We start from the raw sequence: 18974 nt of genomic DNA, 5'->3' as shown, positions 1-18974 counted from the left end.
TAATAAGACAAACTTCCCTCTGCAACTTCTGGAAATTGTATATGGCTATTTAATAGAAAAGAAACCGGCTTTAAATGCACAGTATGATCAATGAATACAATAAATATTTTTGCACTCTGACAACCTTTCATCCACTATTTCAGTTTATTCCTAGCACAAATTGATTAACATTTATTGAAAAAAAAGTGTAGTAAATTGCTTTGCTAATCAAAGCAAATCGAGACATGGATTTACATAGTAAGCAAGGATTATGCAAAGCGATGTGAGGTTCCTAAAACCTTTATCCACATGACTCAAAAAAACCACAGAATCTGAGCAGGGTGATTACCACAGTACTGGATTAGTGCTGCTCCTTTTTTTGTAGCAGTATTTCAAGGGTTTCTGTGACTGACTCAGCTACATTCCAGTTTGTTCTCCTCCTGGCTTAATCCCACACCACCTGACTTCACATGAACAAGGAATTTAGTCACTGACTTGCTATTTCATAACTACACACTAAATCCATCACCAAGCACCCTTGTAAAATACAAAACATGCTTAATATTTTTTAAAGATTTCTTTTTAAATAATCAGTCAGATATGAGACCTTTATTATTCCACAAAACCAACAGATCTACTACTTATTTCAGTAACGCAGTTAAGCAAACATATGCAGGCATAAAACCAGAAACCAATAAAAGATATTAGCCCCTGAGTGAGGCTCACTGTTTTATCAGTGCAAGCTCTCTTGTGTGACAGTGCAGGGTTGGCACTGCTGCCATTCCAATTAATTACAGTCACACAGACTAAGTGCTTGCAATTGTGCCAGCAGAAGTTTAAATTCATCCGGGAGAAAAAACACTTAAACACTTCTGGGAGAAACATAACAAATCCCTTTTGTTAATGCTACCCACAACAACTTCAGTGCTAAAATAACAGAATCCAGTAATCAGATCATCAGTTTGTCAACAAGGCTTTGAGGTTCACACACTCGTGTACATTAGCAAGTCAGTGCAATGCACAGCGAGGGGATCCATAGAGCGAAACAGCTGGTGCTGAGACTTGACACCCACACCTCCACCACACCTGCAGTCAGTGCAAACGCAGTAAATGCACAGCGGGAGCATCTACTACCGATTCGCTGGAGTCTGGCCCTGAAGACAGTGTCCCTTAGCAGCTAGAGAACACTAGGCTTGCTCCTGGACTGCATCTTTCAGTTTAGTTTCACCCAAAAAAACTTGACTATACACATTCTGGACACACAACTGCACATCAAAGCACGGCACGTGGGAAGTCAAGAGCACATCCCTGATCCAAGCCAAAACACCAGCGCGGCTGCACTACGTGTGTTGTGACTCAGGTCTACGACACCGAGCCATCTGCAACTGTCACACTTACCTCGTAGTTTCTGGCATTGGTGTTAGCTGCCTTCTCTAGCTCAATGCGAGCTCGTTTGTGGCTTAGCTCCATCTGCATCTTCTCTCGTTCCACCTGCAGGAGCTGGGATTTGGAGTGGATCTGCCCAGCTTGTTCTTCCAACTGGCCGGTTCATGTGTGAAAAGGGACGTTAAACACCATTAACAGCACTGCAATAATATCATTTTCTCCCACCCTGTACTCTTTGGATGATACTTGCATGCAATTTACAAATTACGAGGAAACTATCACCATGTTTGTGGTATTTCTCCCACTAGCTGCAGATGGGGAAATCAAGAGTTCAACGACACACCCAGAGACCCACATCAAATCAGTGTTAGCTGGAAAGAAATGAATTTCAAGCTCTTCATTCCATCTCTAGAGGCGCTCTGACAAACTATACTTCTCTATCTAAAAAAAGGTTAATTATGAAGTCCCCAAGCCTCATAAAAGTAACAGCGGCTAACCAAGAAGCAGAGATCACGCTCCCCATTAAATTCAACTACTGAGCAAAATAACTTTTTTCTACAACCTGCTACAACATCATACTTCATTTTTTCATTCAAGTTACCATAGAGCACAGACAATATTAATAGTATACCTCATGTCTTAGTAATGTACATTCAACATATATCTAATGAAGACTCCTTAACCAGAAAGAGCCTCATCTAACCATCCCCGTAACCAGAGATATACTACAGACAGAAATTCATCAATTTTTGTCAACATTCCAAATGAAAAGCAGATTTACATTACAAGGAAAACAAGTTTCTTTTACACTTAGAGACTGAAATAGAAATTATATTAAGATACAGAATACTGAAACTTCATCCCAGCCTAATAAACAGTCCTTATGATCCAAGATGTCAGCTTACTCCATGCTTTATGAGCATAAGGCATCTTACAGGAAAAAGTGAAAAGAAAAAACAAAATAAAAAAACCCAACACATGTGAATATGAACAGAAGCAGATAAGAAAGCACAACTGGTTAGCGCACCAACGCCATAGCACAATGCTAGCCTCCTGTATGTGTCCAGGCAAAGAAACTTTAAGGAAGATTGTGGAAAAAAAAGGTAAAAAATTACTTACTAGAAAAATATAAATAGATATAAAGCTCCTTTGTTCAGCAATATGAAAACTGCTTGCAATTTAATTTCCTGAGGTGGTATACTGATATAACAAGCAGAGAAGAAATTCAAAGGACCTTTCTTAAATTTTTACAAAACAAATAAATATGTCTGACCCTTTAAACAAATTTAAAGATTGTAGAATGTTCACCAAAAGCAAGCTTCCATTATTGAGCTTGCAGGAATATCAATTTTAGAAAGAATGGTCAGATCTTAATGAAATCAATCCTGATTCCTGGAATCAAAAGGAGTCTTCAAGCACACTGAAGTGATGCTGCGGGCATCGCCAAGCTGAGGACACCTCACCTGCACCCTCTGCTGGTACTGAATCTGCAAGGAGCTTTGAGATGATCCCGGTGTGGCCAGCCCGGACACCCCCTCCATGCGCTGTGAAATGAAGTTGTTGAGGGATCTCAGGGTGGAGAAGACAGTGGTATTATTTTCCAAGTCCTCCATGGCTCTGGAAATACACAGAAAGTAATCAGCAAAACATTCAGAGCAACCTACAGTATACTGGTTGCTTTGCTAAAGAGAGATACAACACCGCCCTGAGGGAACATCAAATGCAAGGTCTTCAGATTTACAGGGTACAAAACCTAATCTGCTAGTCACTACTGGGATCCACAGATTGCTGCTGGGATCAGCTTGAACCAGAAAACACTATCCAACCAAGGCTGAAGCTGTAGGGCTCTGAAATGAGAAACTGATGCAAGACGGCCTGTTCTTCCCTGAGCTTTCTACCTGAAATGGTTTTATTTTATTGAAATACATTCTCTCCTGAATCTCAGCCTATAAGCATGAGCTATCACAAGCTATACAAAATTGAATTCCTCTTTGCTATATAATCAAGATAGATTCTTGGATACAAGATAATATTGTAGGATGTGAAGTTCTACAACACAGAACACTAACAAACAGAATCCATTACTCTTGCTTCCAAACATTTCAGGCTGATGGCAGGGGGTAGAACTAATTCCCTACTAGCAGCAAACGCTACCTCCAACACAACACGATTCTGGTTCCCAAAACGCACTTTGGAACCTAACTTCCAGCAGTGAGACTTCCCAAGTTCACAGATCACTTCTATAACTAAAACTGCGTCTCCTCGTTCACAGTAAAGTTTTTGCAATTCTCCCTTCAAATCTGGAAGGGTACTAAACTAAAAGGCCAAAGACAAATAAAGCCTGGAGCTGAAGAAAGCCTGCAAGGTCTCGCTGGGGACTTGGGGAAGCCTCAAGTGAGGCCCACAAAGCCTCACAAGCATGGAAGAAAGCTCAGGACCAGGAGAGGCAACCCACAACATTCACATGGGCTCCTACCACAGACACAGATTTGAGGTGAACTTTCAGGGTCATGCACTCCCAGAGTAACACAGCGGTTATTCTTCGGATTTATGTAATTCACAAAGAGGAGACATAAGGGAAGCACACAGAAAACCAATCAGCCAAAACCCTGAAACGGAGAAATAAACTTAACAGCAGAGTAAGTTTTCCACACAAACCACTCCGCAGCATCTACAGTATACCTTTAAGGTGCTAGCAAGCTGGTATACGCTATCCTGTGTACGACTTATGGATAGTTCACAACCACCTGACCGATCTCACTTTTTTTTTTTTTTTTTTTTTTTTTTTTTTGAAAAGAACGCCTTCTTACCGGAGGTCCTTGTCTGTCCCCGCAGCGATCCAATTGAGACGAGGAGTCTCTCCAGAGAAATCTCCAGGGGTACCCAAGAGAATCCTTGACTCAATGGGTCCTGCAGCCAGGCAGAGTGGGGTCTCCTGGCTGGCTTGCCAACTTAAACAAAGAAATAAACTTAACAGCAGAGTCAATTATACTGTTAAGCCAAATTCTTTACTTTTTTCAGTGCTGGGGATCATCCTCCATGCGTGCTCCAAACACCGGATGCTCTTGTGTTGCTTATATTCACATAACTATTACATATGCATTACAATTTTTGAAAATTTTGACGTACAATACATCTATACTAAGAAATAGTTGGTGATGTTAGTTATAATTGTTTAGTTTCTTACTTACATCTATTAATTATTAGTTAAATATAAACTAAGCACTCTGCTTCTAAACAAAGTATCACTCAATCTTCCGTCTCCCTCTTGTCATGCAGAAGGATCTAAAACTTGAAAAATATCCCCTCGTTTTGCAGGTGGTCAGAAAACATTTATCACGTCAATTGGTTAACGATGGGTACCTCTTTTGTAACTTAATCACAGTAGACATTAATTTAGCAGCTTCTCTTCAACCCAACTGAAAACGTTTATTCGAAATAAGTACTTCGGTACCACATGCAAATAAATTCAAGAGAGAGCACTGACAACAGGTAACCGTGCTCCGGCAAAGCTGCTTTGAAACCAAGAGCAGCTCCAAGCGTTCCGAGGACGCGCACACGCCGCCCCCGCTGCGGACCGGCCCCCGGGCCAGGCTCCTGGAGGGGCACACGGGACCCCTCGCCCGCACAGCCCCGCGGCCGAGCCCCGAGAGCGGCCGCGCTGGGCACGGCGGGGTTTGCCCTCACAGACCCGCCCGGGGCGCCGGGAGGGAGCGCGGCCCCGCCTCGGGGGCGGCGAGCGGCCGCCCGGGGGTGGGAGGAACTGGGGCGCAGCCTCTCTGCCCCGCTCGCACGCCGCCGGGCTCGGCCGGGCGCGAACAGCCAAGCCGTGGGAGCGGGGTGGGAGCGCCGAGCGGAGCGGAACCGGCGGCCTCCCCGGCGGCCTCACACCCGCTCCCGCCCTCACTCACCCGCCGCCCCGCTTGGATCTCCCTCCTCGCCCCGGCGCCGAGATCTCACGGGAACTCGCGCGCAGCTCTCGCGATAACGGCGGCCCGAGCCGCCGTAACGACGGGACTAGGCGCGCCGCGCCGTACCGTAATGCACCGCCTCGGTGCGAAAGTGATTCGAGCTCAGCCTCTCCCCTCCAACCCACCCCCCCAAAACACCCTTGCGACACCCCCGCCCCAGCGCAGCTGGAGGAGCAGCAGGGATAAGCCTACGCTTGGCCAGCGCCCTGCTCGCCCCAGTCCCTGTTGCAAATTGCAGGTAATCGAATTTTTTGAAGAGCACAGTGACATCAGTGTTTTTCCTCCCCAAATGCACAAGAACACCCAGCTCCCCAGTTCAGGCAGCTGGGCTAACGCTTTAATGCACACCAGCATGGAGATCCGGATGGGGAAGTTTTGAAGTACTTAAAATTTGATAAATCTGTTGGCAATTCCGAATGAGATGTTTATGAGAAAGATCTGGAAGCCTTGGACAGTGCTACCAGCCACTCTTATAACTCATGCCACAGTCAGCCTGATAAAAGTGCTATTAAATGTAAAAGTTGTCACTTCCCGATAAGGCAGCAGCTAAATCTATTTTTGCAAACAGAATTCTAGCAATTCAATCAGTAATTCTGCCTGTCTGGGATCCAAGGAACATCTTGTCATTTCACCTAAGACATACCATTGGTCAAATATAAAACATTACCAAAAACACAGGGGAAATTATCTTTTCAGTAGCAATGACCCTGCCTTACTGTCATTTACTGGATTTATGAGTACAATGAAGCAGCAATTTCTAAATATAACCTGTGTCTTTAGAAAAGGCAGCAGAGCCATCAGGCTGAATATTCCAGAGCCACAGTCGTGTATCCTGAGCGGCCGATCGTACGTGACAATGCAGATCCTGACATGCACGAAGCCATTATCTGTTTTTACGTGTGCTAATAAATTGCATCAGCTTTTAGGAAAGATGAAGAGGCAATAAACTGGCTCAAACTCCCCTTGCTGTTTCCTCTCATTCTGACAATTTTCTTTATGGTTAGTCTCAAATACAACGCCATCAGTAGTGCGATGATTCTCAAGCACACATTAAAAACCTCATATAATCATGGCTTTATTTTCATTTCCATTACTGCAGCCCTAGAGGTTGCCTTTCAGATTACTCCTCTCCATTCCCAACTGTTTTCTCCACAGGTGAGAAGCCAGATTGGATGTCTCTGGTTGTATAATTAGTGGATAAACTCAGTAGGACACCACTCCGGTTTATTTTTGCATTTGAAAAGCATGATGTATTTTGAAAGAATCATAGCAGGTTTTCCCAAGTTGTTCTCAATAAAGAAATGGTTCAAATTAGGGGTCTTAATGGTGGGATTTTTGTCTAAACACATGCCAAATTCAGATTTCCAATCAATGTCTGATCACCTGTTTGACCATCAGCGGTTCATTTCCCTTTGTACAGTCTTGCCAAATAATAAGATTCAGCTGAGTCCTTCCAACTGGCCTGAGGCTTTATAATTCTCACATCCTGGAACTGCTCCTTCAGTCTGTTTTGTAGAAGATGGGACTCACGTCCATCCCAGAATTTACAGAGCATTGTTCCTTTTGGCTTTAAAATACTTTGGGACAGTTTCAGAAGGCCTAAACAGAGATTGATCAGCTTCTGATGATCCAGTTCTTTAATGCCTGTTGCATTCGGTGCCATGTCGCTCAGGATAACGTCCACCTTCTCTGCAGGAAGCAGACTCTGAATCGTGCGCAGCGTGCTCGGGTCTGCAATGTCCGTCTCCGACAGGAAAACTGCTCCTTCCAGAGGAGAAATCCGCAGGAGGTCAACACCAAGGACGAAGCCAGTGGGGACAGCAGGATCTAGATTATAAGAATGAATGACACACTGAACACACATAATGGTTGCAAACAATGTGCATATGCATTAGCTCCATACCAGACAATAAACAAAAACATATCACCTGCCACGTCAGGTCTTCTTGCCCTTAGTTTGCTGTGTGCATCTGGATGAATGATTTGCTATAAGCTAATCCACTTGAGACATGAAAATCAGTTACTTTGGATAAGCAAGGAGTGTTTTTCTTGGTTTTTCTCCTGCTATTTGAAGGCTGACAGTCCAGAAATCCTGAATAGTACTGTAAATATCAATGGCTTGAAACACATAAACCCTACATAGTGGTTACTAATGTTTTTCAAGAAGGAAAATAAAAATACAGAAAAGCCAAATTATCTGCTGGAGGCCACACACATTTCAGAACTGGATGAAGGGATCCTCTCCACAACACAGTCCTTTGTTAAGCCTACAGTAGCACCTCATGGTAAGGTTTTATTTCACAAACGTTATTTCTCTGGACCATACGAAGATTTTCACTGTCATGTAGACACACGCCTCCACGCTTCTATCAGCGACCCTGGTGTTTCCGAGCACCCACGTCCCCTCCCCACACCGCCACCACCTCAGTTCAGTTTTCTCACATGCTTCAAGACGAGCAACATCCCCACCTTGCCTGCCGAAAACGTGCACTTACCGGTACCTAAGGCATTAACCCTCTCTACAGCAACCTGGCTCCAAGCACCAGGTGCAGCTCCACAGTCAAGAACACAAAGTCCTGGACGAAGAATACGAAGCTTGTCATCGATTTCCAGTAATTTGAAGGCGCTTCGGCAGCGGTAATGCTGCCGCTTCGCCGCCTTGACAAAGGGATCCTTCAAATGCCGCTGCAACCACCAGTGCTCAGTTCCAGTTTTCTTCAGAAACCCCGCCGTGCTGTGGAGACATCTGCTCACCAAACGCCGACAGCTGCCCAGGAAGACAGGCAAGTTATCAATTAGTGCATAATCACCACGCATTTCAGAATTCCCTACAGTGATTAACTCTAGCTTCGACTACAGCCCCTCCATGCATCACCGGGCCCAAAAAAAGCCTCCAGACTTGAGATTCTCTGGCACCTTCAGTTATCTGGTCCAACCCCAACGAAAAGGGATGTGTTTTGGACAGAGGCCTCACAGCGAAGGCAGGAACGGGTGTCCCACACGCACACAACTCCTCGCTCCCGCTCTGGCGCTGGCGTTTGAGGCCCGTGAGTGTCAGAGCGACCCGGCCGGGGCCTGGGCTGCCCCGGGGGGGCTGGAGCCTCCATGGGGAACACGAGGGGTTCGGCCCCCCTGCCCCCGCGCTCCCCTCAGAGGAAGGAGCTCCCAGAGGCTCCTGTGTCTCTGGGTGGGGGACACGCTGACAGCCACGGGCGCCGCCACCGTCTTCCACCCAACGAACCCCCGCGCCCCACTCCTGAGGAAAACTTAAGGCGCCGGGACACCCCCGCAGCACCCCGCGGCCCGGCACCGAGCTCTCCGCAGCGGCCTCGCCACCAACCTGCCCCCGGCGGCGGCAGCGCCCCCCGCCCACGCCATGATGCCGCCTCAGCCCGGCCCTCCCGCCGCCCCGCACGGCTACCGGGGGCGGGACCGGGAGCGGAACGGCGGCGGCGCGGGAGGAGCCGGGCCGGGCCGCTTCTGGCGGGGGACACAGCGGTGGGTGCCGGGATGTGGGCGGGAAAGCCGGGGGTTTGAGGCAGGGCCGTGCGGGCTGGCGCTAGGGGTGGGGGTCCTGGGGGGGATCAAGGGTTTGGGGAAGCGGTGCTGGGTTGCGAATTTGGAGAGGGAGGTGAGGGGATGGGGGGGTCAGGGTTCGGGGAGGGAGTGCGGAGGGGGCAGGGGAGCGAGGGTCAGTGGGGGGTGTTAGGGAAAGCTGCCTGGCAGAAAGGGATCTGGGGGTGTTGACTGACAGCCAGTGTGTGCCCAGGTGGCCAAAAAGGCCAACAGCATCCTGGCTTGTATCAGGAGTGTGGCCAGCGGGACTAGAGCAGTGATTGTGCCACTGTATTCGGTGCCGGTGAGACCCACCGTGAATCCTGTGTGCAGTTTTGGGCCCCTCGTCATAAGAAGGGCATTGAAATACTAGAGAGAGCGCAGAGGAGGTGACGAAGCTGCTGAGGGGCTGGAGCACAAGTGTGATGGGAGCGGCTGAGGGAGCTGGGGGTTCAGCTGGAGAACAGGAGCTGAGGGGAGACCTGATCACTGTCTGCAACTGCCTGAAAGGAGCTTGGAGCCAGGGGGGGTCGGGCTCTGCTCCCAAGTAGCAAGTGACAGGATGAGAGGAAACGGCCTCAAGTTGTGCCAGGGGAGGTTTAGATTGGGTATTAGGAAAAAATCCTTCAGGGAAAGGGCTGTCGGGCACTGGAACAGGCTGCCCAGAGCAGTGGTGGAGTCACCATCCCTGGAGAGGTTTAAAAGGTGTTTAGACGAGGTTCTTAGAGACATGGTTTAGCGCTAGAGTTGGGTTATGGTTGGACTGGATGATCCTGAGGGTCTCTTCCAACTGAAATGATTCTATGAGAAGTGGGCACTGGGGACTCAAGGGTTTGGGCTGGGGATGGCAGGACCAGGCATTCGGGGAGGGGGCCTGGGGGCATCAGGGCTGCCTGGGCCTGAGCAGCAAGTCCAGGTTTTGTCTCCCTGTCCCCCAGGCCGGGGAAGCAGCCTGGCCTCCCACCCGGGGGGTGCCGGGAGCCCCTGGTGCAGTGCGTCCTCCTCTTGCCCGCAGGAGCCATGTTCACAACCAGGCTCTTCACCCTGGTCCTGGTGGTGCAGCCGCCCCGTGTCCTCCTGGGCATGAAGAAACGCGGGTTTGGAGCCGGGCTGTGGAACGGCTTCGGGGGGAAGGTGCAGCCAGGGGAGAGCATCGAGGAGGCCGCTCACAGGTGAGGCCAAGGCAGGTGTCGGGGCGCAGGTTGGGCTGTGGGGGTGTCAGACCCTTTGTGGTGGGCTGCAGGTGGAGTTACCACAGCTCAGCTGATCAGGAATGCCCTCGGAACCGGTGTGTTACCCAGCAGTGCAGCCATGAGCCATCTCTGAGCAGAGAAAATCACCCGCTCCACAGGAGATGAGGCATTATCCACATGTACAAAGAAGCAGGATTGTTCCTCATTACCTGTCATCTGCAAATCTTTAACTGGCATCCAGTCTATGAGTAACTGGAAGTTACCGAGTTTCCTCCTTCCCATCTCTTGGACTCTGATCTAAACCAAGACTTAGTCTGCTAGTGGTGGACAGAAGTTCTTGCACTGTTCAGAAACACGCAGAGTTTAATTTTGGCTGTATAGCAGCATTGCAATTTATGCCATTGTACTGCTATTGTTTAAATTTTGAAGCTATTTTCCAGTAGCATTTTTAGTACTGCGTGAAAATGTAGTGACAAAATAGTAGAAATTGTCAGGGGTCCCTTATGAAAGGCGGTATGCAAATGTATTATTTGACTGCATGGTGGCATTTTTAAGCCCAAATGCTGAGCTAGGGAATTGAATTTCATCGGTACAGAGGTACAGTACAATTTTTGAAGCCATTAGTGCTGGTTTATTCACGTTAATTCTTCTGTCTAGTCATTGAAATGAAATAGCAGATCACAGCTGAGTTGCTAAACTCCTCTAAAAATTAGATACCTTATTCTTTACATGAATGTTACTGATACAAAGCCACTGTTTGCCACCTCCTCACTTTGACATATGCCCAAAATTGCCCTCGCACCTGCAGGAAGTGCTGTGTAGGTTTGTTCAACAGCCACCCAACAGCTTTTGCCCTGAACCATCTCCTCAGCTGTGCCAGCACAACCGCCCGGGTTCTGCGGTGAGATAATCCAGGAGACAGGAGGGTTCTCTATGCAGATGTGCACCCAGCAGTGCACAGCATTACCATACCTGCCGCTCACATCTTGGCTTTTTGTATGGTTCATCATCTCTGAGCAGGGGGAGGGAGATCAGTTTTGTTAGTTAGATCGGCCTCCGTTTGCCGGCTTATATTGCCACTGACTGTGGTGTAAATCCAATGATTTAATTTTGCATTTGGTTTCCTAGGTGTGTGTTTATCTGTGCTGGCCCGGCAGTCGCGTAAGGTGTGAAGTGTCCTCACGGCACACATAGTTAAATATTAAGCTGAAATGTGAACAAAAGTTTCCTGTATCAGTAAGATTTCCGTACTCCACTGGATACGCATTCCCTTGAGCACTTGGGCACCTACGGCTCTTCAGCGGCACATGTTGTAACAGGAGCATTTAGCTAGTTCGTTATTTCTAGTTTGCTACATGTAATGTTTCCCCATACTGCATACAGAGCCGAACAGCTGACAGATAAATTGCTTAGAGAACCATAGGAGTGTTGTGCTTTGTTGTTCAATTATCACAGCCTGTAAAATGAGGCTTTTAGCTTCGTTGCTGGAAGACTGCCTCTATTTTAGACATAGTTTCTCAGGAAGATAAACTAAAATTAACTAAGACATAAAGTTGGAATATAATTTTGAAGGATGGCATTCATGAAATTGATGCAAAGGGAAGCTGGAGCCTTAACGATCATTTCCATTACATTTTAAAATTAAGTTACTGCTAAATATGCAACTACATTAATTATTAACCTCAGCTGAAGATACACGGTTTCAAAGCATTCCTTATTTTTGTACATTAGAAAAACCATGGCTAACTTCAAGCTGTGCTGATTCCATTAGAGGCAGGTAAAAATTAAAAAAGCCCTAAGTGCATAGCACAAACAGAGCAAGTAATTGAATGTGCTTCAAGTAGCCATGCACGGTGATGCATGGAAAAGAGCTGCCTGGCAAGTCCCTCTAAGTGCTCTTAAAAGTCTTGCCTTCCAGCCTCTCGTTATGCTAAATGCACTTCCAAGGTGCAGAAGTGGAACATTTACACAATTGCTTTGTGTTTTTTATAAGGCATTTGACTGGGAGATGGTATTTCTAACGTACTGTGTGCAAATGATGTCCTGTGTGCAAATGATGTTACGTAGTGTTATTTAAATAAGCTTCACTTAGCCTCAGAACTTCTAGTATTTATTACCTGCTTCCCCACAATTCTAAAGGCTTTAGCTTGAAGTTGGCAAAGCCTTTTGCCTAAGTGTATCTCCAAGTTCTTAAACCACATCCAGCCACAGTCATATGTCAGCCCACTTCTAACTGATCACAGAAAAGATCACGTTGCAAGGAGTGTATATGAAATAATCAGTTTTCCTAAATCTTCCCCTGCCAACACAGACTATTTTCCTTTAGGAGCTTGAAATAACACACGAGCCAGTCTGACATGGCCCCACTGAACTCTGCTTTGCTGGCTGCGCCCTGCTCCGTTTTACAGGCACAGATTTCACCTTTGGTTCACTGGAAGTGTTTTGAGTGTGCAAGCAAAGCTAATGGCTGGGGTTTTTTTTCTTCAGCTCCTTGCTTTCTCATAAAGAAATCTCTTTCTGGTGCAGGGAGCTCCTGGAGGAGAGCGGACTGACTGTGGACACCTTGCAGAAGATGGGTCAGATCACATTTGAATTTGTAGGCAACTCTGAACTCATGGAAGTTCACATTTTCCGAGCGGATCATTTTCACGGAGAGCCAACAGAAAGCGATGGTAGGTAGCTAGTGGTGGGGGGGACAGAAGGAGGTACTTAAAGAAATGCAGAACTATTCGTGCCAAAATCCCTTTGAGGAGGGAGGCAGTGGGGCTGTAGAGGGAAACTGCTTGTTGACAGATACTCAAAGTCTAGGCAGCAAAACAAAAACACAAGGGAAAGTCTTATGCGAAGTTCTTTTGTTTTCTCCCACCAGAAATGCGTCCACAGTGGTTTCAGCTGGATGAGGTGCCATTCAATCACATGTGGGCAGACGATATCTATTGGTTTCCTCTGCTGCTTCAGAAAAAGTTGTTTCGTGGCTATTTTAAGTTCCAGGGACAAGACACTATCCTGGAGCACACCCTGAAAGAAGTGGAGGAAGTTTGAGGAAACAAAAAGCACTCAGCCCACGTGCTGCTGCCCACATTGGGCTACAACACCATCAGTGCTACTGAGAAGGGTCTACAGCTCTCCAGCAAAGGAGACTTATTTGCAAGGTCATGGGGAGGTGAGGAAAATAAGGGGTTTTCTTAGAGCAAAAATAAAAGTAACGAGATTTTTGCATGCCGTGCTTGGTCTCTGCCACTGGGTGACAGCTCTTGTGCAAACACAACCCTGTTGTGTTTACGCAAGAGCCGGCGCCCAGCGGCATGAGCTACAATTTTTGGCAAAATGCGGCTGCTTGCCGGAACTTTCTGAAGCCGGAGAAAAATTCTGCGGCTCATCTGGGGTGAGCAGCACGGCGTGGGTGCTGCTGGCTCTTGCACAAAGGCGACTTCGTTGTCTTTGCACGAGAGCTGGCAGCAGAGGCTGAGCAGAGTGGGTCACATTGCACACGAGGCGGAATGCTTGCCAGGCTTTCAAAAGAAGTCCCTGGCTGTGGTATAGTTTAGTAGTTAAATGATCTATTAAAAACAATTAAAACCTGAGTGTTGATCCTTCTCTTAGCAGGTGGCTAATTCTTTAGGCTTTTTCCTTGTAGCTGGAAATGTTTTCAAAGTATTAAAAATATTTTTTTTAGTAAAAGCATGTGTGGTTGTGTTGTAAACATCTCATTAGCTTCTAGGCTGTTTAATGGCCTTTCAGGAGTTGGCTTCCTTTCACAGAAACATTAAGTGGACTGTGATGCAGCACAATCCATTAAGTACCTTCTCAATGCCAGTTTCTATACAGTGTTACATCCTGGGACAAGGTGAGGCTTGACCAGCGCTGTGAAAGCCTTTTGAAATGTTTAGCTAGAGATCCCTTTAGAATTCTCCAGCTGAAGGCAGTGTAAGGTGATAGGAGTAAAGAAAACAAAAGTCAGAGGTAGGTGATGGCTCTGTTCGAGCCTTGCTTTCACTCTTGCGGCTCCTGCCATGAACTTGAACTGTTCTGAGCATTTCAAGTAAAAATATGCTGAACAAAATCAACTTTCAGCAAGTCCATGTTGCAGAGTGCAGTCACCTACAGCTGCAGGCTTTGCCGTTCAGGTCAGCCCAACTCAGCATGCTGGGCAGCAAAAACTTGATCGAACTGTGCTAGAAATAACACATCACATATGTAACTTCTTATGCAAGTTTTTTTTGTTGTTGTTGTTTTTAAACACTTGTACAAACACATATAACACTTACAGATAGAATCTTGGAATGTAATATAGGATCTGTAAACATTTCCAGTCTACCAGCTGTAGTAATAGTTCTTTAATTCCTGCATTTGAATAAAGTGCTTCATACATAAGGCTATTTGAGCAAAGCAAAGATACAGGATATTCCAGGCAGGCAAAATTCACACCCTCTGAACAAGATTGTTTCTTCTTGTCTCCCTCCAGCAGCTTTTAGTAATTAATACCACTCAAAATTGCCCTTTTTCATGTGCTCAGTAAGCCACATCTCAGGCAAGAGTTAACACCCTGGACTCCTAATTTTCCTTTTGTGCTGCACACTGACTGACTTATTCGGAGTTTTTGCTACTCACCTCTGCTGCTGACATGGCAGAGTTTCTCGCTGTTCTAACAGAATGGCTTGAGGCAAGTAGAGGAGAGAAAATAAGGACAAGGGGACAGGCAGCTTGTAACAGGAGGTAAGACCTTACTGCATGGTAGGAAATATGGTAGCCAATACCTGTTATGTTATCTTGATTTATTTCCTGATGGAAATTGTATGTTGTGTGGTGAGAGAGAGCAAATTACTCTCTGTTCCTCCAGGAGTTTAGGTAGGAAGAGAACAAGCGCAGCTCAGGTCTGCACTTCTATTTGCTATCCCCTCTTCTGCAGTCGGTTCAATCCTTTTACGAAGATGCTTTCACCAGCACTGACTTCTAGCTCATGACAAAGAGTAATGACATTATTGCTCCTGCTGCAGTTGCAGAGACTGACATGTTTTAAATAAGTTCTGTCCCCAGCTGGTGATCTTTGTCTTTTAGGAAGCAGAAGAAATTGAAGATTGTAAATTAGCCTGTTAAAGATCCCAGGAATTACACCCTTGCATGATCAAAGTAGAAGAGTAAAAGCATGGGAATGCAGCAAAGCACTGTTGAAAACATGTTACAACTTAGGAGGAGCAACTTCCAAGGAAGATGGAAAGAGAGGGAAAGAAGGATCAAAGATAAAGGTTGTATTGTCAATGTAGTTTGGAAAGCCTTTCAACACATTATACCAGTCAAAAAGCCTGTGTATCACCACTTCACAGCTTGAAGCAGAGACCTTAGGAGTGACAAAAACATATAGCCCTTTTGATAAAACATTTTTCAGGCAAAGTTCAGGTTCTCAGCTGTGTACTACCCTGGTACCTGCACAACAGATTTGACAGAAAGACTAGAAGCATTTTCTATCATCACTACTTTGAAGACGTGAAAAGTCCCCACGAGCTCAAGCAACACACAGAAAGCTTCCATTCAAGAAGGCACGTGGACTCTTTGGCGCGACATCTCAGAGGAGCATCAGTTCTTGGACAGGCAGCGCACGCTCCTCAATCACTCTCCTGGTTTATTTAGTGTTTATTGCAACCTACCCAGCTACCAGCAATGGAACCAACTTTGTTAAGTCTTGTTCTCACCCTTGGGCACAGCTCGGCTGTTCGCTGCAGAAGGCGAGAGCGTGGAGAACTGGTTCCCCTACATGGACTACCGTAGACAGACTGCTGCATTTCTCGAGAGGAAGCAAGCTGACCTTGATGCTGCTCTCCAAGCCTGACAGATCCCTAAGCTAAAACAACACAGCAAAGAAATCCCTCACATATTGAGGTAAACATAATAGTGCTATTTGCACACTGACCAGTCTCCCCAGAATAAGGTTTGCAAGCTAAGGGTTGTATGAAATAGTGTATGTGTGTGTTTAGGAACGAGACAGAAGCTTGACAGTCCAGTATGAAATAAATTCTGAAAGTGCCATTCGCTGTATCAGCTTTGAGAATACTAGGCTGCTGTTCTCAAAATACAGAGTAAAATCAAAACAAGAAAACCCCACCCCCAAAACCGCTCTCCTCAAAGAGGCAAGGGCTGATGATGGAGGGATGGGTGTTTTCCCAAAACAACATAATTCCAGTTTCTTCATAGGTCCTGTGGTCTGTGTTTATCATTATTGCAGTCTCTGCATTTGGACTGTAGAATTCTTGCTTTGAAGGAGAACAGGAAAGAGGAGTTAGTCTAAAGCCAAAACGTGGTTTTCTTGTGTTTGGTTTTGTTTTCAAATGAAGTCCAACATTGTAACTTTCTTCTAAATGTAAGAAGTGCAAAGTTCCATTCAGAAATACGGTTTGCAAGTGCTCCTGCAGAACAGAGCCCAGTCATCTACCCAGCCATACTAGTTACATAGATCCACCATATAGATATCAGACCTTGCCCCAGAACATACAGTATTTTCTCAGTTCGACCATTGACCACATCAGGCAAACAAGGCTAAATAAGGGAGGATGGGTACCAAGACCAAGCGAATTATAGCCAGCACCAGCTAAAGATGCCAGGAGTGAAAAGCATTTAAAAATATGGGAACATGCTTTCCACACTTGAACCACAAACTATCTTCCTAATCCAGACAAGGTCAAACAGAAAAAGCTTTTGTGCCATTCTCGAGATATTATCTATTATCATCTTTGTCGCTGTACTGTAGAAACATTTGCCTCCCCAGCCAGTTTGCTCTGACATGTGAGCAGAATCTCTTCTGCATCACTTTGGAAATCTTCAGGAGGAAGAATCAAATCTGTCACAGCCATTCGCAGTTAATCTGTCTCACTGGACAAGGCCAACATGCAGAAGAGAGTTAACATCTGAATTGCTACAAACAGCTCTGAATAATGCATTCTGAGCAAGGTTGTTCGAAAGACTCCTGACACACTGCTTAAGGCCCAGCACTCAAATTCACCCCCGTTAAGTGCACTTTACCACATTTTGAGGGGTGCATGTAATGGTTACGCCAGTCTCATGAAACTGGGCAAATAACTTCTCTTGCTCCTAGGGGAAGAAACTAACCCATAATTTCCGCCTGGACTAGGAAGAGCTTCATGTTGCATTGAATATTCTACATTTAAAAAAAAAAAAATTAAAAAAAGAAAAAAGCTTGCGTGATTGGAGGATTTAATTATATTTCCTGCTAATGGGGAAGTTCCCCAATGGCAAAATACTGTAACGGTTCCAGTATGACAGCAAGCACTCATCCTTGTTAACGTGCTTCCTTTTTACCCACTCAAAGAAAATGCCAAGTCTCAAATTCCCCTTTGGCAGCTATTTTGGCCCCAGAGAAGTTAGGTTCAGGGGAGTCCCGTTCACATAGAATTTTGCTGCATATGTTTGCAGTTTCTTCACTTATCAGTTTCTCTGGAGGATATGCACAATTTCCCCTAAAGCAACATGACATGCGAGTCTGCTCGCCCTACCCCTTGCCTCATGAGGGAAAGTCTCTAGATACACAAAATGAAACATGGAGAATGTTTAGCTCCTTTATCACAATCCCAAATCATTCAGAAAACCCCATTACTAAGGACTGTGCTATTTTTAGAGAGATGGGGAACTGTCAGTTGTCGTCTCTCCTTCACAAACATACTCCAATGCTACCCACAGCCAGAAAAATGACAGTAACATCTTGATAAATACTGATTTTTTGCTAATGCGTTTTATCAGCATTGTGTCCCAGCCTGCTGGTGTAACAGGATATTTCATCTGCTATTAGACCAACGAAAACACCAGCCTTCTGGTCAGCAGCTCTCCAATAGTCCTGAACAGCTACTCAACAGAATGTTGTCAGAACCTCCAGAACAAAATAAACAAGCTACGTTGTAGCTGTTTAGCTTGTACAGTATGAGAGGTTTACAATTAAGGAGTGTTTCATTCAATTATTTTCTCATTTAAGCCAGGCAAACTCCTCTTGAGTTCCTGAACCCAGTAATCTTTGGCCCCAAACTGAAAAATATGAGCAAGTCCCTAGGCTGGCCTGCAACCGTGAACTGAATCGCACGGACAATCCGGCCTGCCCGGCCTCCCGGGGAAAACTGCTGCCCAGCGCTGCCCCCGACCCAACTGCATTAGCGAATCCACCCCCCTCATACACCTATTCTGCACTAAGGTCTAGCAGTAAGAAATCAAATCCAGACACCCATCAGTGGGATGGCTTTCAGCTTTCCTTCAGAGATGTGTCAGCGTGTCTGCAGATAAACATTATTGGAGGACTGTTAGTACAAGATGCAGAGGCATCAGCAACAACACGGCACCAGGTCACACCCTGACCCCATGGAGAGTGTCTGCGGGATAACGAACATCAGCTCTGCCCCAGAGCATTTCGAAATTAAGAGATTGTCTTTGTATCTGTATATTCTGCCCCACATCCAGTCTGTCTAAATCAGAGAGCAGCTCAAAGCAGCAGTATTTAAAAAAAAAAAAAGCCGTTTGGAGGATTCATTCTAACATCTCGAGGTAGAGGTCCCACCCCTTCATTCATTGCACTTCTTGCTCCACACTAGATGCTCAGAGCATTAATTGGAGAAGAAGTTTCCCTCTGGAGGCGACAATGGTGGAGTTGGCATATTGCTAGATCCCACGAAGAGGCAGCTCAACTTCGGCTTCAGTTCATTCCAAACTTTACTCATCTGCGAGTGGAAAAGGAGAGATGACACAACAACACGACAGGTAATTGTCCCACCACACTATTTTAGCAGCAGTTTGAGTACTCAAAAACACAACACAAATTTGCTGAAGTACTTTGGGGAAGTTGAGTGGACACAGATTGTCGATTTTAGACTGGTGCTACAACACAGCTCTCTGAGCA

General features: G+C 46.0%; 4 protein-coding genes across 10 annotated transcripts in view; 1 reads left to right on the top strand and 3 right to left on the bottom strand.

Moving 5' to 3' along the window:
* MAD1L1 (mitotic arrest deficient 1 like 1) overlaps positions 1-5314 on the bottom strand; it is a 370492-nt gene extending 365178 nt beyond the window's left edge. For 2 of the 3 annotated variants that reach the window (XM_065644519.1, XM_065644521.1), the window contains exons 1-4: positions 5277-5313; positions 4176-4316; positions 2829-2982; positions 1378-1518 (exon numbers count right to left, since the gene is read on the bottom strand). In XM_065644519.1, coding sequence (XP_065500591.1) covers positions 1378-1518; positions 2829-2978 — 291 coding nt within the window. In that variant the 5' untranslated portion in view covers positions 2979-2982; positions 4176-4316; positions 5277-5313. Of the gene's footprint in view, positions 1-1377; positions 1519-2828; positions 2983-4175; positions 4317-5276 lie in introns of all 3 variants that reach the window. The other variant, XM_065644520.1, reaches the window with a different exon arrangement.
* An 839-nt stretch (positions 5315-6153) lies between these two features.
* On the bottom strand, positions 6154-8764 carry MRM2 (mitochondrial rRNA methyltransferase 2). Its single transcript, XM_065644607.1, has 3 exons — positions 8677-8764; positions 7832-8103; positions 6154-7163 (listed from the first exon to the last, which is right to left on the bottom strand). Exons 1-3 carry the CDS (start codon positions 8712-8714, stop codon positions 6739-6741), a joined length of 735 nt encoding a protein of 244 aa, XP_065500679.1. The 5' UTR covers positions 8715-8764; the 3' UTR covers positions 6154-6738.
* Positions 8765-8766: 2 nt separating this feature from the next.
* Positions 8767-13719, top strand: NUDT1 (nudix hydrolase 1). 2 transcript variants are annotated; one of them, XM_065644608.1, is made up of 4 exons: positions 8767-8834; positions 9907-10063; positions 12611-12756; positions 12954-13719. In XM_065644608.1, the coding sequence occupies exons 2-4, from the start codon at positions 9912-9914 to the stop codon at positions 13124-13126; spliced, it is 471 nt and encodes a 156-aa protein (XP_065500680.1). In that variant the 5' UTR covers positions 8767-8834; positions 9907-9911; the 3' UTR covers positions 13127-13719. The 2 variants fall into 2 exon arrangements, with proteins under 2 accessions (XP_065500680.1, XP_065500681.1); XM_065644609.1 differs by lacking the exon at positions 8767-8834 and adding an exon at positions 8856-8901.
* Positions 13720-14282: 563 nt separating this feature from the next.
* Positions 14283-18974, bottom strand: part of SNX8 (sorting nexin 8) — a 28206-nt gene continuing 23514 nt past the window's right edge. For all 4 annotated transcript variants that reach the window (XM_065644606.1, XM_065644604.1, XM_065644602.1 and 1 more), the window contains one exon: positions 14283-18795. In XM_065644606.1, the coding sequence (XP_065500678.1) occupies positions 18682-18795 (114 nt within the window). In that variant the 3' untranslated portion in view covers positions 14283-18681. The remainder of the gene's footprint in view (positions 18796-18974) is intronic.

The sequence above is a fragment of the Caloenas nicobarica genome, chromosome 14, assembly GCF_036013445.1.
Source record: "Caloenas nicobarica isolate bCalNic1 chromosome 14, bCalNic1.hap1, whole genome shotgun sequence".
Lineage (NCBI taxonomy): Eukaryota > Metazoa > Chordata > Aves > Columbiformes > Columbidae > Caloenas > Caloenas nicobarica.
This window is presented reverse-complemented; position numbering and strand designations above follow the sequence as displayed.